This window comes from Solea solea, chromosome 5 (genome assembly GCF_958295425.1).
Source record: "Solea solea chromosome 5, fSolSol10.1, whole genome shotgun sequence".
Taxonomy (NCBI): Eukaryota; Metazoa; Chordata; class Actinopteri; order Pleuronectiformes; family Soleidae; genus Solea; species Solea solea.
This window is the reverse complement of record NC_081138.1, coordinates 20,470,477-20,496,269: the sequence shown is the minus strand read 5'-3', so window position 1 is coordinate 20,496,269 and position 25,793 is coordinate 20,470,477. Positions and strand designations below refer to the sequence as shown.

General features: G+C 40.5%; 1 protein-coding gene across 2 annotated transcripts in view; it reads right to left on the bottom strand.

The window, feature by feature from the left end:
• The window catches only part of LOC131459918 (tyrosine-protein kinase CSK), a 60,704-nt gene that overhangs the window by 13,150 nt on the left and 21,761 nt on the right, over positions 1 to 25,793 (bottom strand). Inside the window, exons 1-2 of one of the 2 annotated variants that reach the window (XM_058630075.1) lie at positions 25,474 to 25,689; positions 1,831 to 1,914 (exon numbers count right to left, since the gene is read on the bottom strand). In XM_058630075.1, coding sequence (XP_058486058.1) covers positions 1,831 to 1,845 — 15 coding nt within the window. In that variant the 5' untranslated portion in view covers positions 1,846 to 1,914; positions 25,474 to 25,689. Of the gene's footprint in view, positions 1 to 1,830; positions 1,915 to 25,473; positions 25,690 to 25,793 lie in introns of those variants that run through there. The other variant, XM_058630076.1, reaches the window with a different exon arrangement.

Below are 25,793 nucleotides of genomic sequence, written 5' to 3'. Positions count from 1 at the left end.
TTACACCATGGCCCAGTTCATTTTGCATTTTAAGTGCATGTAGCTCTTTCTCGCCAAATGTGCATATACAGTATATTCCCTGTAGCACAAAACGTTCCTGTCCATTTAGTGGTGTGCTCTTGTTTTGGTCAAAAGAGACCCTGAAGAAGATTACGCGAGGAGGTCCGTATAATATGTTTAATATGAACAGAACCAAGGGTGGAAATGCAAAGGTCCCAAATATAACATAATGTATAAATAATATATGTTGGGTGGTCTGGTGATGGAAGCAAAGCAGCTGCCATTAGCTTTTGAACTTTGGTTTGCGAGTTGGTAACACCACCAACAGGTCACACAATGCTGCTCCTCAAAATACTCTAGGTCAAGAGGGCCCATGGCTGTGCGACACCCGGACAGAAACCTGCTCTTTAACTTAGGAGAGACACTGCACGGCACTGCTTTTAGATTTGGTTACCGAGTATGACATTTTAGCCATTTTAAAGCTTAGATTTACTGACGACAAAAACATGATGAAAACATCACAACCTATAGACTCAGGTAAAAAAAAACAAAAAAAAAACACATTCTCTCACTCTATTTGATACAACATCTATTAAACTGCAGCCGATTCAAAACACTCGCCTTAACTAGAGACGTTTTTCTTTTCTTTCCTTTTTATCATCAACTGATTGTTGTGCAATGTTGGAAACCATCAGGGCTGATAGACGCATGAAGGCAGAGGGAGTGGGAGAGAACGTAATCCCACTCTAAGGCATTAGTTAAATCACAGACAACCAGGAAGTGGGAAACATCCAAAACAGACGGCTGTGTTCACACTCAGTTATGTGCATTAACGACACAAAGCTGCAGAGAGGGAAGGATTTCAGCACTTTGCCTTTTCGCTGTGTGAGTGTGTGTGTGTGTGTGTGTGTGTGTGTGTGTGTGTGTGTCTCACAGGAACCAATACAATGTTGTGTGGATAGATCAAAACAGGTCACGTTTACATTATGATGGATTAAAAAGCAATTTTTTATTTTAATGGAAATACAGCATTATCATTCAAAAGCCACTTACAATGTCATTTTTAAATGTGGTCAATTGCTTTGCAAGCAGTTATCCATTTAAAATGAGGGCGTTCCACTTCATTAAGTCTTACATTTTTCCGAGTAAACTTTCCTTCATTAGATATTTGGCATGGCTTTACAGTTTTGATGTTTTTATTGAACAGCAGCTGTGAAAGTGACTTAAATGGGTGGAGTATCTATTAAAAAGTTTAAAAATAACAAAGCAATGATTGAGCGCTGAAGATGTTTTCTTAAGTTTGAAATCAGAAAGTGGACAAAAACAAAAGAAGCAATGACGATGAGCAGGTTAGCAGTTCAGCAAAGAGTGTGGAACTTTTTGCTGGTTCTGTTTTATCAAGAGTTTTCTCTTATTAAACAAAAAGGGCTGGTCCACGAAAATAGTGATGTCCAGGATTTGTCCAGTTTACAAAATAAGAGACAACCCAAGCAACTAATACATGTATAATTATTGTAGTTTGACAATAAATATGCACTAATATTACAACAACTTACATTTAACGGATACAATGAAGGCTAATGGACCAATGACGTTTTGCATGGCAAATGAGTACCAGAACAAAAGAATCAACCAAGCTGAAAGGGTTAAGTTAATTCTGTAAGAAGCGTGTATAGATGCTTTTTTCTTAAAACCATCACTGTGATGACATTCTTGTAACTGTATAACTTCCTTGCTCCAGCTGAACATTAGTTACAGGTTGTGTACGATGTACAGCTGAAAGTGTGTATACAGGAGCAGTAAAAAAAAAAAAAATTGTGCCACACTTACGTGGATCCCAGACATGGTGAAGGGAATTAGGGAGCAGGTGTCCTCAGGCAGGCAGCGGTCACTGTTCAGCTTGTAACATCAGAGCTGCAAAAGAAATGAAAAGGTATTAGGTATATATATATATATATATATATATATATATATATATATATATATATATATATATATATATATATATCCCCAGATTCTCATAAATTGAATTCAAGTAAATGTTCTGTAATATTATCTTTTATCTCTTATTACAGAATGTAATGAGAATGTGAATGTAGCAGTCCTTGTGTCCACAGTGTTGTGTTAACAAATCTGAGTATATATTCTCAGAAAACCGGTCACAGCAACGCACAACTGAAAAACCAAATCTCTCCTCCCACATGAACGACCTTTTAAAATCACCTTACAGTATTATGGAACCTCTACATGCTACATCTACATTTGATATGTGTGTGGGTGTTTTAACTGGTATAAAAACTTGTAGAATTGTGTGCTTTAAAGTGAGAGAATGTTTGACTATATCAGATTTTTTCTGAATCTGGATCTAATACAATAGACTCACTGTCCTTGGTCAGTAGTTCAAATACATTTAACGGATGTCGGAACTGCACATATAATCCTCCTGGTTCGAAATTTCCCCCTAGAAAAACAAAACAAGGTGCTACTAAAAATAAGGTGACCTGCTGACGTTTCACAGAGGCGAATGTCTGGTATTCTGTCACTGTAAATGAGCAGAAGACACCTCTCTGTTGTAAGCCAAGTCTGTTGGGCCACTTGCTTCTGCAGCCAATAACTAGTCTTGAAAAAGTGACCTTGATCCAGTGACAAGGCGACAGAGGGAGAGAGTAAGAAACAGAAGAGGGAGCGAGGACATGGAGACACTGAGATGAGAGAGTGTACATATGGGTTTCACTTTCCATGTGCGGTTTGGGTGTTATGTGTGGGTGAAAGTCTGTGGATGTACAGGGTGTTGGTGCGTGCCATAGAGGGTGTGTTACTATGATCTATTGTGTTGTTGTGTAGCCGGAGTTTAAAAATGTGTAAGGCTTTTTACACATCTCTCTTCAAAAGGCCTTTTGTTCGATTGCTTAAGAGCTAGAATAGGATTGAGAATGTAGTATTTTCCAATACACCTATAGTTGGCTGTGCGAATGTCTACCTTAAATCATGAAAAATGACTGACTGCAATTATTTTCTTTTCTTTCAGGCACTGTGTGGTGAGCCATTAGTCAGGTCAAGTCTATTTTATTTATATAGCACAACATCACAAACACAGTTTGCCTCGAAGGGCTTTACAGTCTGTACAGCAGATGACACCCTTTATCCTTAGACCCTCATATAAGGTAAGGAAACCCCCCACAAAAACCCTAGTACAGGGAAAAAAGGGGGATAAACCACTGAGCAAGCCACAGAGGAGGGATGTTCAGTAGGTTGTATGAAAATGTTGCTATATATAATGATTTGCAATGACTTTTTTATAGCTGCTTCTATGAGATAATACACTAAACATGTAAATACTGTAACTATTAAATACTACAAGACAAGTCCTTCATCATACTTCAAATACTCAAGGTAGTCGCAGTGCCACCACATACTGATAAATGTGCCAACATAGATTGCCAAATATTCTCATCATGCCAGAAAAAAATCGATCTTTATTAGTCATTTTATTATGCATGGTTATGTTATGCATGGTTATGCACACAAACAAAATGGTGTTTTTCTTTGTTACGGTCACCAACTGCTTGTTCAAGGTGGGACTTTGGGTCTTGGAGACTGTAGACTTAGGAGAAAGGAATCCTGCAGCAGTATCCATAAAAAAAAAACTTCTCACTTCTGACCAGCTCAAAGAACAGGAAGCTGAAATGGGCAGGAAGGTGAATAAGAAGGAGGAAGTAGCTGACGCATATTTTCCAGTGTGTCGTATGAGGATGGGAGGGGCTGTAGTTGAGAGTCCAGTGTGAGCGTAGGAACTCTGTCTAGTCACTGGCTCCCTTTAGGTGAACTCCAGCCATACTTAATGGAGGTCAGGTCAAAATAAATCCATAAACACAACCTGAGAATAATTGATCACTCAATTATCCAAACCTTTTTTTAACCTCCCCTTTGATTTCCCCTGTATGTCTATAGTGAAATCTATTAATAAGAGTCCATAGCTCTTACTGGGATTCAGCCTTTGTAATGGAAAGTAGCTGGCCATTTTGTGCAGTGAGCAAAAGAAAGCCAATTGTTTCCCACCAGCACTCTCAAAGTAACTTTGTGCACTGTGTAATTTTAGCTCCATGAAAATGCTGCATCTCTTTCAGAGGGCCTGGCTACTGGGGCTGGCATTCTCTCAGAGAGCATCTATAGCCAAGCTTCGCTGCACTGCCATATCCTGCGTTCAAACAGAAAACACCATAATTGCAGACCATTGCAGATCTGTATGTAAACTGACAGAGCCAAATATATCTGAGGCCAGGCTGCTGTGGTGCACATGGAGGGCACCCACTTTTTTTTTTTGTTTCCTTTGACACCCTATAAGTCTAAAACAGAGCCGACATGATAAACAAAGCACAGAAACTGAATGAACATAAGACGGGAGATGAGTTAGAGCTACTCTTGCTCACCAGTGCTGACGAATGCCTGCCAATTTAAAGAGCCTCAGCATCACACCGCTCATATCACTCTCCTTAAGTTAGTTAAGTGGTACTCGGAAGGAGGACTGTCACCTTTTAGGCACTTTGGAAATTCATTTGAACAAATTGTGTATCATTCAAACTTTGGTTAAAGATTCTTCTTTAAAAAAAAACAAAAACAAAAAACCCTTACTTATTTAAGGCGAGTTATTCTTCAATTCAGCTTTTTGTACCAGACTGTGGAGCAATTAGCGTGTACACTTTGGCACGTCACGGACACCCACACTGCAATGAATGCAGTGTATATTAATATACTGCCACATTATTATTATGCTGATTAATCTCTGTGTTCAGGCTGACAATGGTACCATGTCAAAAACATAAAAAGGCTGTAAACATTTGGGTGTGCTGCTGGAATTACCCATCCAAAGATGTAAAATGACAGTCAGTCAGTTTCAAGGCTTATCAGAAGCCAAGATTTATTAGTTGCATAAAGTAAAACTAAAGGGGGAGAACGAGGTGAAACTGAAATCTGGGTTATGGTTAGTAAGCGTTAATAGAGCTTTTTGTTGGTGGGAATCAATCAGGAAGTGAATGTTGGCAGCTGCATTATTGTTTTCAAAAAGGTATAGTGTGTTGTTTACGACAGACCAGACTAAAATGCAGCCCTCGAGTTTTCAAACCAACCAACTTCATTATCACAGGTCAAAGTTCTCAAAGTCCTCTTGTCATCTTCATGTCTCTTCGTAAGGGCACACGTCAAAGTGACGAGATACGAGACACGCCATACACAAGTGAAAGTCACGTTTCTATCTGAATGACAGCAGCCGCTGGTGACGGCATCATGGCAACACAACAGCTGTCTTTGATGTTGCACATCCCACAGTGCAGCACTGCCTTTCTTTTGCTATGCCAGATCACAGTAAAATTGCACTGTTTGTGTCCTACGTTCTTCTTCTAACAATAATTTCCAACGTTTTTCTACCAAAAAATGCAGGGGAGGTTTTGGGTATGTATCACTCAGTCATGTATATCATATCTGATGTTTTTGTGTGCGACTGTACAATCAGAATGCAACACTGGTAATGACAGCATTGCACAATCTGTTACTGGTGCAGAGCGTGCCATCACCCACGCCTATGGTGGTTGTGTATATCTATTAAAATTCCCCCATGCTGCCATTAACCCGAGACAGATTCTTGATATTCTATAAATTTTGAAAAATGTTACTGCAGTAGCAGGGATGCTCAATATAATTGGCACACTATCAGTATTGGCATATATTGGGTTTAAGTGTAGTATCAGATATGGGCAAACACACCATGATCTGCCATTATGACTAATGACTAAACAGTAGGCTAATTAGGCTGCTACCTCCTTGACTTCAATACTGGCTCCCTCTACAACTATTTGTTTTCATTTATTTTGCTCAATGAAGTAAATTTATATATACATCTGCTACGACATGAGTATGAAAAATAAGATGTTAATTTTACTACAGAGAAGACTAAATGATAGATCGGCAAAAGGTCAAATATCATGCATAATAATAATAAAAAAAACATTTCATTTGTAAGCGCCTTACATAACAAATAGGAAGATGAATCAAACACACAATAAGTTAGGATAAAATAAAACAGACAAATTGATACATGAGGGCACTAGAATATCACTCTATAGCAGCTATGATGCTGGATAAGAGACTTATTTGTACAAGAGACTGATCAGACAACGACCACAGAGAGAGAAACACATTGCCTAATTCATTATAATGTTAGTACAATGTCAGTTGCAGTCTCAAAAACATTTCACATGATGTGGAGTTAAGCCTCCCCTTTTCATGTTCTCAAATTCAGCTTTAGTAGCAGATTTTAACTGAGTTTATACTCTTATCCAAGTCTGACAGTTTGACAGAATCACCGTGCTGTTTGTACTGGACACCACTGAGAGAATGTTTTCACTAGTTGTTGCTCTGCCAGCACCATTCCATGCATAAATAAAAGCTTAAAGAGTTTAGCCGAGACTGCTGTTGTCACTTTTATAAACTACTTTCACAAAGGTTGTTAAAAAACAAAGTCTCTGGTCTGAGGCTGGCCCAAGGACGCACACACATTCCAGTGCTACTTCTGTCTCACACTGTCGAACGACTTCACTCTTCGCTGACAACCTAACCCAGATGTTTGTTTGTTTACAACATTCCCAATCAATGTCCCCGTCAAATTCCAAGGCTGGTTAGTCAAGTGTTTTGTATGTCGCTCAGAGAGCACTATTCACAATTCCCGAAGAATGCAGATTTTAATCTTATGTCATTGTATTGATATCCAACTAGCAGTCAGGACAACGTTTTTATTGTGGCATGTGCTGACAACACAAACACATAAGGGAAAAATGTGGAAATGTGACCTACAGGGTATGCAATTGAAAAAAAGAAATACACTCGCAGGTTCTGAGAAGTGAAAAGCACGGGAACCGTCAACAAAAGAATCATCCGCCCCACATGTGACAGCAGATGACCATATCACGTTTCATGCAGTTTTCATGCAAATACTGATAAAGTGAAGCTGTACGTGTTCTAGTCTGTCCTCATGTTTGACATTCTGCAGAGTTTGCACTCTACTTCTGTCACAGTTTCACAAATTGCAGACATTAAGTGAAAGGCTGAAACTGAGCCGCAGTTAGAACAAAGAGTGAAGCTTGTAACAGAACACGCCGGGCTTGTGCAGTCTGTCGATCAAAGCCACCATGTGCGATTGAGGAGAAAACTGCCAATTCAGGACCTTTGTTAGACCGATGATTGATGACGACCGTTAATCAGGTGCCTCTGATCCTTCATTCTAAACAACACGTCTGATCCATTTCGTATGTTACTCAATCTGACGAAAATCCCCGCTGCTCCTTTCTCTGTATTCCTGTTCTCTGATCTCGGCAGCATACGTCTGAGGAATATTCCAGCTCAGTTGCAGCTGCCAGAAATCATCCTCTGCCATTCAAATTGTGTGTGTAAGTTTGTATCCACTGGGTCTGTGAACCATGAGTGACCCCGGCTCCTTTCAGTGCCCGTTACATATTTAGGCTGCAGGTTCTATTTTTGATGAACCAGCCTTGAGAATGTATAACGTATACATCATAAATACCGGCAATAATTGAAAATGTACTTACAGCTGCAGTGGGCAGAGCTGTTAGAAAATAGCTGATTGTTGAGTTTATTACAATACAATAAATATTAAAAAAAACAGTCAATATCTCCATCTTTGAATCTCTCTGCCTAATTGTTTTATCCAACACTATTAGACTCTTTCCTTTTTTAGGTTTCTTTGTGGCGTAGACAGTTGTTGCTGATGCTGGATCATTCTATTAAGAGAGACGAGAAGGTGTGGTTCTCTCTGAAATGCCATGGGATTGGTCAAAGCTTATGCTGACGGCACAGAATTAGCAAAGGCTGTACAGAGCTGAACAGAGCTCACTGGAGAAGCAGAAGTGTCATGCTGTCTCTCTGCTCACTTCATTGACATTATCGCTCAGCATTATTGTTTAACTATATCAGTGATGCCAAAAATCCTTCCTAATGAATTTGAAATTGTCTATTGTTGACAACATTGTCTTGTAGAGCTGCAACTAACGGTACTTTTCATAATCGAATAACCTGTATAATAACATGTCTTGTTTTGATGATGTCTTTGTAATCTGGAGCAGAGAAACTAGAAAATATTAACATTTAAGAAGCTAAAACAATCAGAAATCTTGTTTTAATCAAGAAAAAACACTCCAACCGATTATCAAAATAGTTGACGATTAATTTAGTAATCGATTAATAGGGTCATTGTTTCAGCTCTATTTTCTTCACACAAAGCTAATCTTAATTCAACCCGACTATAAGACAATATGGAAATACGGGCTTTGCAAAAAGAACAAGAACACTGTCTTTTGTAATTTTAGGTTCAACTACACACTAAAGCAAATACATAATCATCTAATCATACAGCAGTAACTCTATGCATTTACGCATGCACGTTTGTTCAAACTGAGCGTGGGGAAGAAAGGCGATTAGAGGGAGTTAGAACGTAGCATGGTTGTTCTGCTCCAAAAAAGAGAAAATATCGAGTAAGCAGCAGTTCTCTTGGTAAAAATGCCTCGATGATACCAGAGGTCTGAGGAAAAGTATGGTAATAGGCACTCGATATAACAAAGATAACAACAAACAGATGGGCTACTGCAGCAGAAGGCCTCACTTTATACAGGACACATCATTCCTACGGTGAGGAAGTGAGTATTATCATCACTGCAAAGACTGTAATGCACAAAATGAAGAGCGGCCACAAGAAGACACTGCACACCCTTTGTGGTGTTCACACCTCCAAGCAACCACAACACAAGACCAGTAAGTGAGCTTAAATCAATACAAAGTCAGAGAGCCAAGATGGCAACTCAGTATCCCCAGACATTTAATATGCACTGGTGTCCTCATGTCCTTTTCATCTGGATGCACCATCTCCTACCACAGCAGGTAGCCGCTACTGGGCCAACATGCTCCAGTGATCACATGACTCCCGACGGTGTTCAGAGCAGAGAACAGAGAAGGCACAATGAATACACAATGCTGTTTTCTAAACTACACACAGAAGGGGGGAAAAAGATGGAAATCTAAGAATTAGATTAAATTAGACTTCATTGATCCCACATCTGGGAAATTCACTTGTTACAGCAGCAAGAATCAGAAGTGGAAAACTGACAACAAGAAAACGGGATTACGATAAGCAATAAAATAAAATAAAAGTGTAAGGAAGTAAGTGAATATAAATATACAATTATAGAATACAGTACATACACCTTTCACTACAGTAAGCGTGAAAAGATATATTTAATGTAATTTATCGTCATTCTTAAAAGGAATCAGTGCAGTTTTAATATGTTATTAAATGTTTCAGGTGCAGTTTTGCTGCTTTACAGGTAAGAGGAGTCTAAGGTTCGGGTTACAGTCCAAATCAATGCTGACAACAATCCTTAAGTAGATGCTGTGGTGGTGCTATTAAAGCCAGCAGATGTAATATCAATACAAACTGTTCCTTCCAAACATCAAAGACTGGAGGTTCGATACTTTGCATATGAATCCATCCTTGGGATTATAACGATGAGAAGTTGGAGGAAGAAAATAAAGTACTTCAAGTAATCTGGTAGGAGCAGGAGCATGGAGGGAACACTGAAATCTATGGCAGAGCAAAAACAGAAGAGATCTGCGAAAGCATGGTATATATAAAGGAGATGATAATGGCGTTAAGTTAGTAAACAGATGGCAGAGGCAGACCCACAGCTGTAAAGGCTGGGTAAACCACAGTCTCTGTCACATTTAACAACTCTAGCCACCTTCACCTTATTTTTTTTTCTAAAGCTGTGGTGCCGCTGAAACTCACTTCAACAACAACAACAACAACAGCAAGCCAGATGGAGGCACTCTTCTGGGCTGAGGTTTTTAGTCACCGTCCTTTAAACATTTATTACTCTAAATTGCTGCCCAGCACAGCACAAAGGGGGAAACACATTTAAATGCCTTGCTCAATGTTGATCTTTGAGGGAGGAGGGAAATCTCCCCCCCCTTAAAGCTTTGCCACATAGCTCAGGTTTGAAGTGACAACCTTCAAAAGTATGTTTCTATAACCAAGGGACTTGACAAGGCTTTACTGAATTAAATAAGTCATTGTCTTGGTGCTTTTACAAAAACAATAAGAAGAGAAAACAACTTTTCTTAACGTCAATTCTTATAAAGTCGGCAATTCTTCCAAGTGACCAGGAAGGAACACTGACAAACAAGTGTAAATTAACATCAACCCTTCGTATGACAACCCTCAGTTTCAAGATGAGAAGAAATTGAATGCCTAATCAGAGCAAGAGAAAAACAAAAACAAAACCATTATTTTATAATGCAGTCATTGCATATATTTTTATCCAGGTGAATGATAAATAGAGCTGCGTGATACACCTTCTCCACCACAGTCAGAGAGAGACACACAGGCAGACAGATGGGTGGGTAGACATCCTCTATGACGTAACAAGTGACAGACTTGGGCTCGCCACTGATGACAGATTACAAAAGCAAAGAGACGGGAAGTTGAAAAAAAAAAAGAAAGGAAGAGGGAGAGAGAAGAGAACCGCCTCCACCTCTCGAGCTCTGGGAGCTGCTGGAATGGAGAAAACAGGGGGAGGAAGGGTAGTGGCGAAGGCTTATTGTTTGAGCTCTGTGTGCTGCAGTTCCAGTTTCAGTGCACACTCATCTAGCCCTGGCTATTTATATACTCTCCATATCTATGCGAGGGAGGCAGGCTGCAGTCATTTTCATCACTGCATATATTATGGAGACTCTGCATTAAATAGTGTCCCTGCTTATACTACTTTTCTTGCACAATTTCCCCTTTTATATTTGCTTTATCTTGAGTGACAACTATGGGACTGCACACAATGCATTTCTATTTAAAGAAACAATGCAAGTATAAGTGTATCAACCCGAAATGGCCATAATGGAAATTACATATTTTTCTGCAATGTTGGTGCTACTAAAATATGTTACAATAAATAATGCCGAACTGTAGATCAGCTAAAAAGACTTAAAAATCCTGAAACATGCGTCAACATTTACCAATGACATTTCTAAAATCTCAGTATTTAACAGGAGTTTGGTGTATTTAGCGACAGCACTGCCGAAAGCCGCCGATCGGGAGCTCAATCACAACCCATTCAGCCGTATTTCAGTTCAGTGACTGTGTCACACAGAGAAGGCACTATGAAGTAAATGAAAACAAAACAACGTGCCTGATACCAAACCCAGTAGAGTCGAGTAGAGCTGAGTAGTACTAGAACTGTAAAATGGAAAAGCGCCAGAATGGGTCAAGCTCCAAAATTGCTGAATCCTCTATCAACATTAATACAGCTTAACAGCATATCTCATGAACTGTTTATTTATATGTAGGACTGAGTGGTTTAGTAGCTCATTGGGTTAACGTTATCAGAAAATTACACTCTCATGCCATGAAACATGACAGAATGCTAGGCTCTACAAAGACATTAAGAAAGAATAAAATGCTCCATGGTACAGTAAGAGCTGTGGTGTGTATGTGTGTTTGGGCACTTATACAGATAAGGATCATTTACCCTTCAGCTATTACAAGCGAGATGAAGAGGAAATCTTGCTGCTGATGAAGGTACAATATGTGCAACTGAGTAGGCAGATTTCCCTCTGCTTCTTTTTATGTGCATCTTTGATTTTTGATTAAAAGAAAAAAAACCTAAATTAAAAGTAAATTAAGGAGGATGAGAGGAGGTATGTGTGGACTGATGAGGAAACCACAACATGGACTTAGTGCAAGAACCAAATATTATTACAGATGGAAGCAGCAACAAAACACAACCACCAATCAACAGCTACTTGAGCTCCTCATTTACGTCATCAGGCTGTGCCTCCTTGTCTACCTTCTCCTGAGTGGAAATCTAAATTTAAATTTTGCACCACCTACTGCTTATCTTGGTTAAATAACTCTGAGTATTCACTAATCAAATGTGAATTGAAAGACATTTTCTTTCACCAATTTTGGTCGTTATGGTCCAAGTAAAAAAAATGTTGTGTTGAGACAGAAGCCAAGTAACAAAAAAAAAAAAAAAAAAAAAAAAGCTCTTAAAGAGGTGTTATGAAGGTTAGGAAGCAGAGGGGATGTGGGTTTTGAGCTGTGCTGGTCTCACAGGACATCTGCCTGACTTGGTAACTAGCTTCACGCTACACCACAGGGGTGCACACAAAACCCCCTCTTACTTAGAGTCACTTTCAATCATGTGCATATAAGTTCTTCCACCATAGCCTGATGCATGCTGAATTGGCTTCAGACATATTATGCATGAATGAGAACGGGTGAGGTGAAAAAGCAAAAGCTGTGGCCGCCACTCCTACTCCTCCTCCTCTCCTCCTTCTCTCCTCTCCTCTGATGGCAACACATGACAACTCCTCCTTTCAGGCTTGAGGAGGAGGAGGACACAAGGAGGTGAAGGACAAGGATGGAGACACAAAGAATCTCATTAGCGGCAGCCACAGCAGGGTGCTGGTGCAATATGGCAGAAGGATTAATGGTGACTGGAGCTCAAAATCTCTTTAATAAAAGAAGCATTCAGTGGCGGCAGCACTGACACTCAGGGGGAAAGAGAATCAGACTCAGTGGACTAAAAAAGAGGCAGAGATGGAGAGTATTACGGCAAAATCCCAATTTGAAAAGACTGAAATACTATGTTTTGCCTAAAATAGAGATTTTTGAGATTAATGGAACAGTGAGTAATCCTGTGTGGCTTGTGCAGATTCAGTGGGTGCAGCTTAGGGTGAAAAAATGTGGGTAAAATATCTAACTGTGATTTTACTGACAGAAAATTGCAATTTGATTTGTAATTTCATTTTTTTTTTTAAGTCAAGCTTCACCTGCAAATTTACTGTGTTCAAGATTTCAAATAAAATGGAACTTCGCTATACTCTCCTGCGGGGATTAGAACTTAAAAGATATGATTTGTTTCTTACATTCATGCATCACTTTGACTGCCATAGAAGAACAATCTGAGATCTATTAGCAGCAAAAAGACGAGACCCATGAGAGCTATGCTTTTGAATGAAAATGAGATACAGTGCACCAATCGGGTTTTTTATGCTCGACCTAGAGTTTTCCACCTACTTTCATTCAGACGAAATATTTTAAGAACAAGTTAAAGTAAAATAAAGTAATATGAATGCAGCTGCTCTAATATGTGTTATTGCCTTTCAGATACACTCCAGGCCCAGCTCAATATCTCCTCTGTTACAGAACATTTTTTTTCGGTCTAAGAAACATCTTGTTCCAAGAAAGCAATTGAATTTCAACTCAGTCAGAAGAAACTGCAGTGGGTTTGCGGTCTTCTGCCCAAACTGAAGACAATCTGGCATGCTGCATTGAAATGGTATGAATGAGAGGCTAAAATGGTGAATTCAAATTTCAAATTGAATGTCTGAATGCAAAATGAGCCCAGCAGTGGGCTGACGTCTGTGAGGTCAAACATAGCGGTGAAAGTGAACGACATAAATGCCTTACAGCCACCGTTAGACAATCAAACTGAAGGAGGGGGAAGATGGAGGGAGTCAAAAGGGGACACATGACACGCACTAATGTCTTAAATTAGCTGAATATTCACTGTCACTGTGTGTGTGTGTGTGTTTACCTATGTGCAGTCTAATCTGCTGATCTGAATAAGCTGTGTGGTTCTATGGTGGGGTATTGCTGCAGCTGAAAGACCGTAGTTTGTATTGCTGAAATGTCACAAGGCTTGGCCCAAATACCCTGATACAGATTTCGTGGAGAATCACATAGAATCAAAAATGGCTGAGAGATGCTAAAACTGCTCGACTTTTGCATTTTTGCCGCCCGAGTAGGAGAGGTCAGTTGGAGAAGATGGATGATACTGCTCTCACTCAGAGTCACAGTTCAAGTTCAGTAAGTCACTGTGCATTGGTAGTCACATTGTATGAAACGTATTTGTCTACATACTGGTAGAACATCATGTATGGAGAGTGAAATTTGTGAACTGGAGTGCAAGTTGAACAGAATTTTTTTTAAAGACTTGAAAAACCTCTATCTACTTCCAAATTCTGGAATAGGCTGAACATTTAAACTGTGAAAAATCTGTGAAAGTTTGAATGAATTTTCTATGTGGAAGTACGTGGAACCATGAAGTAGTAGAAAATTAGCATGTCTGAATTGTACTTCAATTCATTTGAATGAGAAAAAAAGTTTAATATTTTGATAATTCTGAATGTTTTCCTAATTGAGCTGAAAGTTTTGAAGTATGTGGAACTTGTTCACGGACAATCACAGCGAAGTAAAAAGTAGTAGAAGAAGAACAAGAAGGGAAAAAAAGGCCTTCACAAAACAACATTCACATAGTGAGAGTGATCCCACTACTTTAAACATCACATGGAGATAATTTTAAAAAGGAGATGGTGAAATAGACACAGGTCGACATGGTGAGACAGAGACATAGAGGGTATACAAGATATACAGTGTATAGTAAATAATAAGTAGAGAGAGAAAGAGTTGGAAGAGACACACAAGTATTCAACACTGCCTGATTTCTTGGTGGAGGCCTGTATCTGCTGGTCCTTAATATTAACAGCAGTCATCTGTTGGTTCCCAAGCTGAACATGAATAATAGAGGCTCCACCCAACTATGCCAGCTCTCTGAATTATTAAATTCACAACCACAGACTTGCATTAGTGCACAGTGTGGGGCACTCTCCACTGTGGGCTGCAAGCAGCACACACACACACACACACACACACACACGCCAAGCTTGTGTAAAATGATCCACATGTACAAGGTCACACTCAGGAAGTGACAAAGTATGTCTCCACAAAGAGATAATAAAAGAAAACGGGCATTTTATACATGGAGATGGAGATTCATGGTATAAGTATAAGAACAGGGTGATGATCTGTATGGGAAGAATTCTGTGCCAGTAGAAACTCAATCTCTGAATGTGAATCACTCAATTTGCACCTGAATTTAACAATTTTTATCTTTTAGAATTTGAATGTTCTGAATGTAATAGTTTGTAAAAGTGTATTGCAATACATTTGAAACTCTATTTCTTTCAGTTGAAAAATTCAGCTCCCTAATTCTCTCCAGTTCAGTTTCCCTTCAAATATAGTTTGTCAAATTCCAATTTTTGTGCCAAACATCCGGGTCCTGACGGTAAGAAGAAACCGAAATCGAGCGTAGATGGAAAGAACTCTGTTTTATGTCTTTTGACTCGGAGTATTAGCAGTTGCATACATGCAAGTTTCATGCATGTAGGTGATACGTTATGAGACACGGATGACTCTGGGCCTTTTCTGGGCACAAATGTGTTTGTGGTGATATGTTAGGAGAGCTGCACAATTTATAATACACTTCAGTGTTTTTCATAAATTGACCAATGTGTAGTGGGCCGCCACATAATCAACACTGACCGTCTTGTATTGATTCTGCTTCCCCCCCCTCACCCAACATAATTTAAAAACAAAACACATTGTTCCATTCATTTATATCCGTGCCTGCATTGCGCTCTCCCTCACTCTCTTACACACAACACAACACACACATTTTATTTGAACTGAGAGAAGTGAAACTGAACTGAAAGAGTGAATTATGGAGCTGAAATACAAATGTATTCTAAAAGCAACACATTCAGTTTCAAATTCGTTTTTTCAGATTCACATTTCGAAAGCAATTATTCAAATTGTTCAGTTTAGGTTCCCTTTTTTTAACAGTAACATTTACGTACACATGCACTGTTTTATAAAAAATGTTGTTTTCATTGTCACAATTACCATTTTTAAATGGAAATGTGACCAAATCTAAGCCGCGCAGGAGTGAAAAATGAAAAGAAAAATTGCCTTTCTTTCCACATCTGGAGTCAAATAACATAATATAAGGTGAGTGCAAATAGCTGTCTGTCACAGGTGAGTTTCAAACGCGGGAGTCTGGTTTCAAAGCGCAACTCCTTACCAGCTGAGCAAATGGGGGTGACACGTGACCAAGGGCGATTTTTTTGTTCAAGTCTGTCCCTGGCCATAAATAATACATTATAAAACTGAAACTGTGGGCCGTACAACATCTCATCGAGGGCCGTGATTGGCCCACGGGCCATAGCTTGGACACCCCTGCTGTAGAGCTTTCTGAAAAGAAGGGTCTGGGATGACTTGACCTCAAGTTCTGTTTCAACTTTCATTTATTTCACCATTCTTATGTTTCAGAGAACCAGGGATCTTCAATTTCATCTCACTTTACGAACATACTGTAGTTGTTCTGCTTCCAGTTCCCATCCATCAGTAGTAATGTAAAACGCATCACCGCTTGACCAAACAAAACACCGCTATTTTGAGGAACACAAAGAGAGTTGTGTGGAGCTCATAGGCCTAATCAGCATTGTGTGAAGCCATGTGACAATGGTTTGAATGTAACAAACATTTGTTTATATTCAAACGATACACACTACAGCTTTACATAATAGTGGGTTGGGCATCAGGACACCAAAAAAAACATCTGTCATACATTCATGCCACTATCACGCCATAGCACCATTTCATTCAGTTTGATGATAATCATAGAAATTACAGGAATTCTACCATTAAAATCCATCTGCCTGTGTCTGAGAATGTGAATCCAGTGATATGAAGTATATGATTTATCTAGTTAAAGTGAGATCAGAAGGATAAAGAGCTCTCTACTCAATGTTCAGCAAACTAATAAATAATTGTTACCGTTTCTGACACAATAGCACAGCCCTAGAGACAATGGTAACTGGGTCATTAGTTTCAATTTACAGACTAAGTTAAGAAATGGAGCCTAATTAGCAGAGAAGGAGAGCTGCCCGACATGCCTCTGATAGTATGTTACACGATGTGCATGACTCACTGACTGAAGGTTGCCTGTGAGTAGGTCTGGATGTGCAACTGTCGGAGGCTCATGCAGTTTAAGCTGAATATTAAAAATGAATATTCAAATCCTCAGATTTGTTTTAAGAGACCGACAATAAGGAGAAACTTTAGCTGAAAGTGTCAACAGGGATTTTTGTTGACACATGTGACTAATAAGAACCAATCAGGATTGTGGCTAACAGTCTGAAGGTCTTCTGCCATTCAGACTAAACCTTTTTAAACTAAAACAAAGCCAGATTGATTTCAAAAAGTCTACATTTTACACGGAGTAGCAAGGAAGAAAAGGGTAAACAAACAGATGTGATGCTTATATATTATATTAAAAATGTCTATGTATGGATGCAGCCTTAGATATGGGGTATATGAATGCCTCCATAAGCCCTTATTACATTCACATGCAAGCACAGCTATGTGGACACAGGCAACTGTGAGTCACTGGCTTTGCATCTGCTACGAGGAGAAGCTCAGCCAGAGGACAATTTGCTCTGCACTCTGCACCTCTCTTGAACAAAGTGGGAAACAATGCTTGCACGCACACTTAAGCCAATGCATCCTACCCACAAGCTGAAAATAGGGTGAAAAGCATACAATGTACAAATGAATGTAGACTAGTGTCGACAAATACGACTCTGTGCTGTGTCGGCCAGAAAACTTAGACGGCACAGCCAGAGCTAATTTCCACCTAAGGATGTTGGATGATAAGGTGATGAAAAACTCAAGACACTGAGGCACACACGCGAGATCACAGAGGAGAATCATGACTGATGCTGAGGGAATGTTTGCGGAGACGACAACTGCAAATCCCGTCTGCGGAGAGCGGGGCTCAGGGAATTCTTCTGTAAATTCACAAAAGCCTTACACACACACACACATACACACACACACACACACACACACACACACACACACACACACACACACACACACACACACACACACACACACACACACACACACACACACACACACACACACACACACACACACACACACACACACACACACACACACACACACACACTGTGTGCAGTGAAAACCCTGTTCAAGCTCACAGCACAGGGACGGGTACACTATATGGCCTTCAAGATGAGTATTTGCAAATGGGAATAAGCTGTATGATTTTGAATTCAGACATTCTATTTCTAATATTGGCTCGGCCAGCGTAATGTGCATCAATAAGCAACCGTGTCACTTACCATTTCTTTACAGAGTGACATAATGCCAAAAACAGTAACCTGAGGATGTGTCATATTTTGTTGGACGGTAAACATCTATAATTAATAACATATTATTCCTGTGCTGTATTATTACTTGTCCTTCGACCTCTTGAGCTTGGCAATATTTCTCGTCATTTGGATGCTTTGCTTCATTCCACAAGACATGCATATACAGTAGGTGGGATACAGTATGCTGATGAAAGCCACGCAAACAAAAACTTTGAGACACCATAAAGTGGCGACACCTAAAAAAACAGGCTGGTCGACACTACTCAAAAAAAACTGCTTCAATCACACCTGTTATTACATTCCAATAAAAAGTTGTACCAGTAAACACAGCTTCAGTATGACTTAAGTCTTTATAACGTCTTACAATACAAGTTAAGTTTTTGGCTACTGCCTGAGCTGAATAATGTGCTTTGCGGCCGTCTCATAGTGTGGGTGTGTTTTGATGGTGGTGTTGATGGTGGTGGGGGGGGGGGGGGGGGGGTGGGGGGCGTGACTGTGAGGGCATAACCATAAAGAATAGGGCTTTATTACTACAATAACATCATCGTGACAACATTGAAAGCCTCCTTTGCCAATAACAATACGCAGTCTTCTGGTTACTGGACTCAGCGGAATGGAAGACACTCGTTTGGCAGCGGCCATGAGATTAATCTACAACCTAACATTTACACGGACACTGCCCCTTACTTGACACAATGAGGTTAACAGTGAAATAAGTCGAGGGGGTCCTCATACCCTAAACGGTTGGTACGTTCCTGCATTCCCAGGAGACTCAAGACGGAGTTTTGCTGAAACTTGAGACGGGTGGCGTGGCTGTATATTCCTCAGTCACTGACCCCACATGTGGTCTACCCAAATGCCTTGGACATCACCAGGAATAGCAGAAAATCAGCGTGTGTGTGTGTGTGTGACAGAGCGAGTGCCAAGTAATTGTATATGGATCTAAATGAGTGTGAGTGACTGAACATGTGTGTGCATGTGTGTGTGGTCAGGGAACAGAATGAGACGCCGTGTGCCAAAGTCAAATGTGAATGGAATAAAACTGCTTCACACTGCAATAACTTTAATCACTACAAACACTCATACAACCTATGAAAAGCTTTTCAGAGCTTTTGAAGAGTCTCAAACATTCAGTGTGGCTTTTAACACCTGCCAACTACATTTTTAATAAAATGATTTATTGAGATCAACCTTGACCGAAACCATCATAAAGTAATTGATTTATACACATTAGAAATTGTCAAATAAAACATTTCTTTTATGAGGGCAACCTTGTCTTCAAGTTGATATAATTGAAGTCACTTTGCTTTTCAACACGCTGTGACATCATTAAAGGAGACCCATTTGTTGCACTGTATCTTTGAAGTCAATCCGATGACTCAATTATTCATTACTTTACTGGATTTTCCACTGAATGGCAGATACAAGCGGAAGCAAAATAATTCGTCATCATCATCACCATCATCTGCGGTTTAGGCTGGATTCCTTTTAGGAGAAAAATAATGGGGAAGGTGAGTTTTCTCTCCGTCTATAAATGGGAATAAAAATATCATCAGTGGACTTCAGTGAACCAGGACAGAGATGATCGGACAGTGGGGCTTCGCAGGAGAAACCCCGACTATAAATGATGTGTGATGAAAATGTCCACTGAACAATACTCTGTGACATTTCAGTCACTTTCAGTTATGAACACCAGATAATGTTGGGTCCGGACATTGTCAAGAGTTTGCCATTCATGATGAACACATTTTCATTATGACAGTGTGAATCTCTGTAAGGCTTGTGGGTCAACTGAGAACAGTACGTTTACTTGGTATTGTTCTTAAATGTTTTCCATAAATGTACTTCTATGATAAATGTTTTTATGAAGACCTAATTGCCTCCTAGTGACAAATTAAGTCGTATTTAAATTAAATTACATTAAATATCACAAATCAAATCACAATCGCAAATTATCCGTCAGACAAAAATCGCAATTAGCTATGTTCCCCTACTCGTTCAAACATAAAAAAATGACTGCAGCTTCTGTTAAGACTGTCGCAGTGAAGGAGTAAATGCTATCCAACCTCAGCAGATCACTGTGACTGATTCATCCTCGTTAAACATTTTCTCCACAATAAATCATCAGAGTGGCAAATAACCACGTTCATGTAAAGAGTGGAAATGTCTGAGCTTTTTTTTTTTTTTCCCCACCGAGACACATTTGAGACAAACGGCTCATCCAGTCAAAATCAGCTGGATATGTGAAAGGTATAATTAATTTTATGTTTACGACGGCACAACTGATCAAAGCCCACAATCGAAGGACCAGAGTGTGGGATTTAAATACCCTGTGGCTGGAGCACGCAGTCACTAGAATATCATACTGCAGCTAATGTGCAACACTCCATCATTGTCCTGTCACTTCTAGTAACAATGCTTTTCCTTGACTGTGCAACAAAACAATACATGACAGTAAAAATATCTTATTTTGTGAGGTGGGACACACACAGGCATTCTTAAGTGGATATGTAATGCATTTGACCATAGTGTGTGCATTTACACAGGGGGTGGCTGCTGGTTTCAAAACCATTATCACACCAGCAGTGAGACAGATGCTTCTGAACCACAGGATCCACCCCAAAAAAACTCTCAACTGTTTCGCTAAACTGGACATTTTTCTTGTAGTCACTATTTTGAGTCAGCGCTAGCACAGCCCTTAAAACGCAGACTGATGTCATTCAAATTAGAATCATGGTGCTGGTTTGCACAGTGGGGAGCTCTGGGCATAGAGGCTCAGTGGTTGATGAAGGACAAGCAGAGACCCATAAGCCAAAGCTGGTGACTTGCCAATTCTGGTTGATTTATGTCTTGGGCCTGAGGAATTCCTCATTGTGTCATTTCTAAATTATTGCCTTGGGTAGAAAATCTCTGTGTGGTTAATACAATATTTGAGCTGCAGGTAACACAAACTTGTGGGGGTTGCCCAATGCCTGGCCATCATCTGACACAGTAAGCTCTTCAATCAAATGTATCTATAAAATGTAAAACACATTATGCCTCACAAGGAATTTTAAAGACAAAAAGATACCCCAAAGAGGGGAAGTTTTGGACATTGTTGAGGGTGTAGTGCAAGTCCAGGCATGTGTCACAGGCCTAGGGTGCCGCTCATTGCCCACATTGTGCCGTTCGCCTGCAGGCATGGCGATGGAAGCCGCCATGCCTCCAAGGAGCTGCCAGTCTCTGACCAGATGGAGAGGCCTCGGTGCGTTTGCACTCAAGATGGCAACCACAATGCCACTATTCTACTGAGAAGAATGATCACTAGGAGGGAGGGTAGGAGGGGATTGCCTCAACCACAGCTCAGCGGGTGCCATACAGAAAAGAAGATAAATGAGTGACACTTGGTAAAAGTGTCAAATGTATTGGATTTATGTCTCATTGTGGTGCTGTAAGTGAAGCAAGGGGGGGAAAGTAGGTCGTAACATCTGCCAAGTAAATTAATCTAAATTGTAATTGGCAAGGCAACATACCAGGTCAACTCATCACACTATGAAAATGGTTACATAAAACATATTAAACAATAAAACACTGCGTGCACCAAGATCAAAAGTAAAGAATGTATGTATGTAGAATAGTATTAAAATAAATCAGTGAAAAAATACTGATTAGTATTTCCTCAAGTCAAACGGCTACATCTGAGCTCCAGTCCTGTCTTATTGTATGGTCAGGTGGCTAAATTCACAGTCAAATTTCAGACCAGGTCATTCTGTCATGGTCACTCTTACTCCACTCTCACTAAAATTTGACTGATTCCAGTTCCCTAGCTGTGAATATTTGCTGATTTTATGATAATCCAGTACCGCACTAAAGTCTTACGATGCATACAGTATCATTATCTCTCAATCACCTCATTAGAACACGTCCAGAAAATACAGGAAACACGTATGACGTTTAAAAACAAACAAAAGTTTTTCAGGAAAAAAAAAGGCTTCTACAGGTTAAAATGTCAAGTATTTTGTGTGACCCACCCTCACACTCAAACAATAGCACAACCTAGTGCTAGTCCTAGTGGAACCTAAATTAAAACCTGCATTTGTCCTACAAAAACTAAAAAATGTTTTAGTTTTAAGACCCGCAGTTGAACAAATTACGTTATAAAGTGACTAAAGCGACAGGAAATGTTTCGTTTCTGACATTATATACAAAACCACTCAGTAAATAAATAATTAGTAGCAATAATCTGATTAGGAGTATAGGCCTAGGCTTATCTGAAACTGGAATCAGCCAGACAGATAACCACATCCGGGATATACAAACTACAATGACTGCTTTGATCCTTTCTCGAAACAGAATCAAACTGTTGTGCATCACTAACGAATGTGTGCACTGCTCCTGTGCGATGCAACTATTCTGTCTCTACACATTAGTTAAAAAAAAGGAAGATGTGCAGGTGCAGTGCAGATCTGCTGCCTGTTGCACTTCCCATCGTTACACCTCAATACGTGGACCATGTCACCGCTTGCTTTGCACCTTGCAACGTCTACGGTAAAAGGATGCACAACTCAGAACATGCACATAACAAATATATTACATTTAGGTATAAATACTGCTACCAATTGTGTGTTTTTCCACTATCTTCTGCTGCTGAGGAGCCAACAGCCCATGGCCGCGAGGTAAATAATGTTTAACACATCTATGCAGAATGCTACAGCCTTCTGTGGAGATTGAGTTTTGCACCATCTGTGGTGCCCTCTTGCTCATGAGTGTCAGTATACAGTTAAGCTCTACGCCAAAGTCGCAATGATAATGCTCCCCACTCGTATTGCACTTGCTGATTAAAGAGACAGAAGGCATTGGGGGAAAGAGGCGGGGAGGGGGAAAAATGAACTGAACGCAGGCATTGTGTTGAGGTCAGCAGGGCTTTTGGACCGGCTTCAAATGTGCAATGAGATGGTCCGTGGAGAGACAGAGGAACCATTACTTCCCAGCTGAGCACAGAAGACATGCTCAGAGCTTAGCTTAAGACAGTAACGTGGCTCAGCTCTTAGCAGCTTCAAGGATTGACAGATTGACCCTCGACATAACTCGTCACCACAAAGAGAGCAGACTTGTAGCTGGGCCTCGGGACATGTCTGTCACCTCTAGTCCTTGTCAGGCAGCACCTCGATTAGGCAACTCCAATCCAACCATCAGTCAGTCATTAGGGAGGAGAGAGCTATTGACAAACACAAGATAAGCAAGGGATAGAACCGACTTCACAGATGGAGAGCTGTACAGTCTCACTACTCACACTGGGGCTGAGTCATGCTGTGTTTAGAAGCGAGCCGAAATAAAATATTGTATGCAGTTTTATAGATATGATGGGAAAAGAAGATTAAGTGATCCAGTCTCAGCACAGACCCGAAAAAAACTTTAAAGACATTGAGACATCCTGGTACACCAGATTCCTGGGGGATAATGAATAACAACCCCTCACACCCCCACGATGCCCACTCTAGCCTTAGCAACAAAACTTCTCTATGGGAAAACCATTTTGCTACATATGCACTTAGCACATGAAACTTAAGACAGGTGATTTTTTTTTATTAATTTATGTCCTCATTGCAGTTATAATACAAACTCCAACTGGGTCAGCCTCAGACAGACTGTAGTAATCAGTCACGTCAGGTAACAAGCACAGTCACCTAGATAACACACTAACATAAGATAAGATTTTTTCCCCCTTTAAAAAACCCCCCTCCAGGACTGAGTCTGAAAGTGATTGGTTGTATCGCTAAGTCAGGTAACAATACACTACAGACGGTACTTGGCTTTGTCAGTCGTGCCACAGCTTGCAAAGGTATGTACATGTCAACATTTCAGACAAACATTTACCCTCAAACACGGACAAAATAAACAAGGACAAAGCTGCCGAGATAAAAGGCTGAATGACGGTCCAGTTCATCACACACTAACGACATTTAACAATAGCACGATTCACATGATAAACTCATGTATTCCATGTTCGTAAACCTGAAAAATGCAGTTTGTGACAATCCAATGGTGCTGCCACAGCTCCTGAACTGTGTGACTTATAGAGCTGGGACAAATGATATTTTTTTTGTTATGTCTTAAATCAATTGTATCATGATACTTGGGTAAAATACATCACGATTATCGCAACTAGATTTCCCCCCCGACCCCTGTCAGGCTAACCTGACCTATGACCTTCCCCTGGAACAATGTCGGAGGGGGAAAAAATCACTGTGACACAAACAGATTATAGTCAACAGATCACAACAGTGTTCCTACATGCTGCTATTGTTATGAACAGCAGCATCAACGGTTGTTGTTGTTGTTCTTGCACAGTTGTACACAAGTGACACGGATTCGCATGGACAATGAAGATCAACGCTACAGAATGTAATAGCACACACACACAAATTAAAACCATATCAGTGGGACGATACTGATCACTATTTCCTCAAGGCAAAGATCTGAACCTGAGCTCCAGTCCTGTGTTACCAGTGCAGCACTGAGGTGTCTGAATACCCTGGGTCCATTATCGGACAGGGCCATTCTTTTGTCCAACATTCTCAGTACAATTAAAAACTAAATAGAAAAATGCTTGACCAGAGTCTGAGCACAATTCTGTCAGACCCTTGTTTATTACTATTTCAATGTGTCTTCTATGCTGGCTGCCCCAGTTTGCGCGACATTTGACTACAATCCAAAACCGCGCATCTGCATGTGGCACAATGCTGAATTCTGATTTCCTGTTTCAATGACCTTTCAAACAGCTTCATCTCTGGACCTCCCTGTCAGACAGAGAGCAGAGTCACAGTGAGAGGTCAAGAAGACCACGACAGCCACGACCAAGGTGTCCGGCTATGGAACCACAGGAGAGGAAGGAAGGAGGAGAAGGAGGAGGAGGAGGGGGTGACTCGCACGTTTAGTGCAGAGCAGCAGCAGCAGCAATATAATGGTATAAACTGAAACGTAAACTATCCACACAAATGTCGCTTACTGTCTAGTTAGTGTTCACAGAAACATGCAGAGACTTGATATAAACGCTGTCCGATAATGGACATCCAGACCGTACGCTGTATATTAATTAGCAGCTATCGCTAAGGCTCTCGGACAGATTTTAACAGTTGACTTTGAACGGAGATTTAAAGAGAGAGAGACAGAGAGCGAGAGCGGTAGAGTGCGTTCATTCTAAAACTGCACTTTCAATGGTTGAGTTCATGTAAACAGCTTGCTCGCACACAAACGGAGCCTCCTCCCTGTTTGCTATCCTGAAGCTTCACATGCTAAAAACCCTTGCAGTGGCAACACAACGAAGACAAAACAGCGGCTGCGTTGAGGCGAACTCACCCGAAATCGAACCAGATGTGAGTGAAAACTAGCGGCGAAGGCCCATCAGGGTGACTGCTGCGGTCCGGGGGCATCCAGCTCCTGCAGCGGGGAGATAAGACAATCCCAAACGTGGCTTTGCTTTAACGGCTGTCCGTACTCCGTATGTGTGTACGCTTGTGTGTATGTTTCCGTCTCAGTGTGTGTGTGTGTGTGTGTGTGTGGAAAGGCCTGCTGCTGGAGGAAATGGTCTCCGCTCTGTCAGCAGACCACGCATGCGCAGAATAACTGAGCGGAGCAGAGCAGTGGACCTGTGTGCGAGCGCGACCGTGTGGCCAACA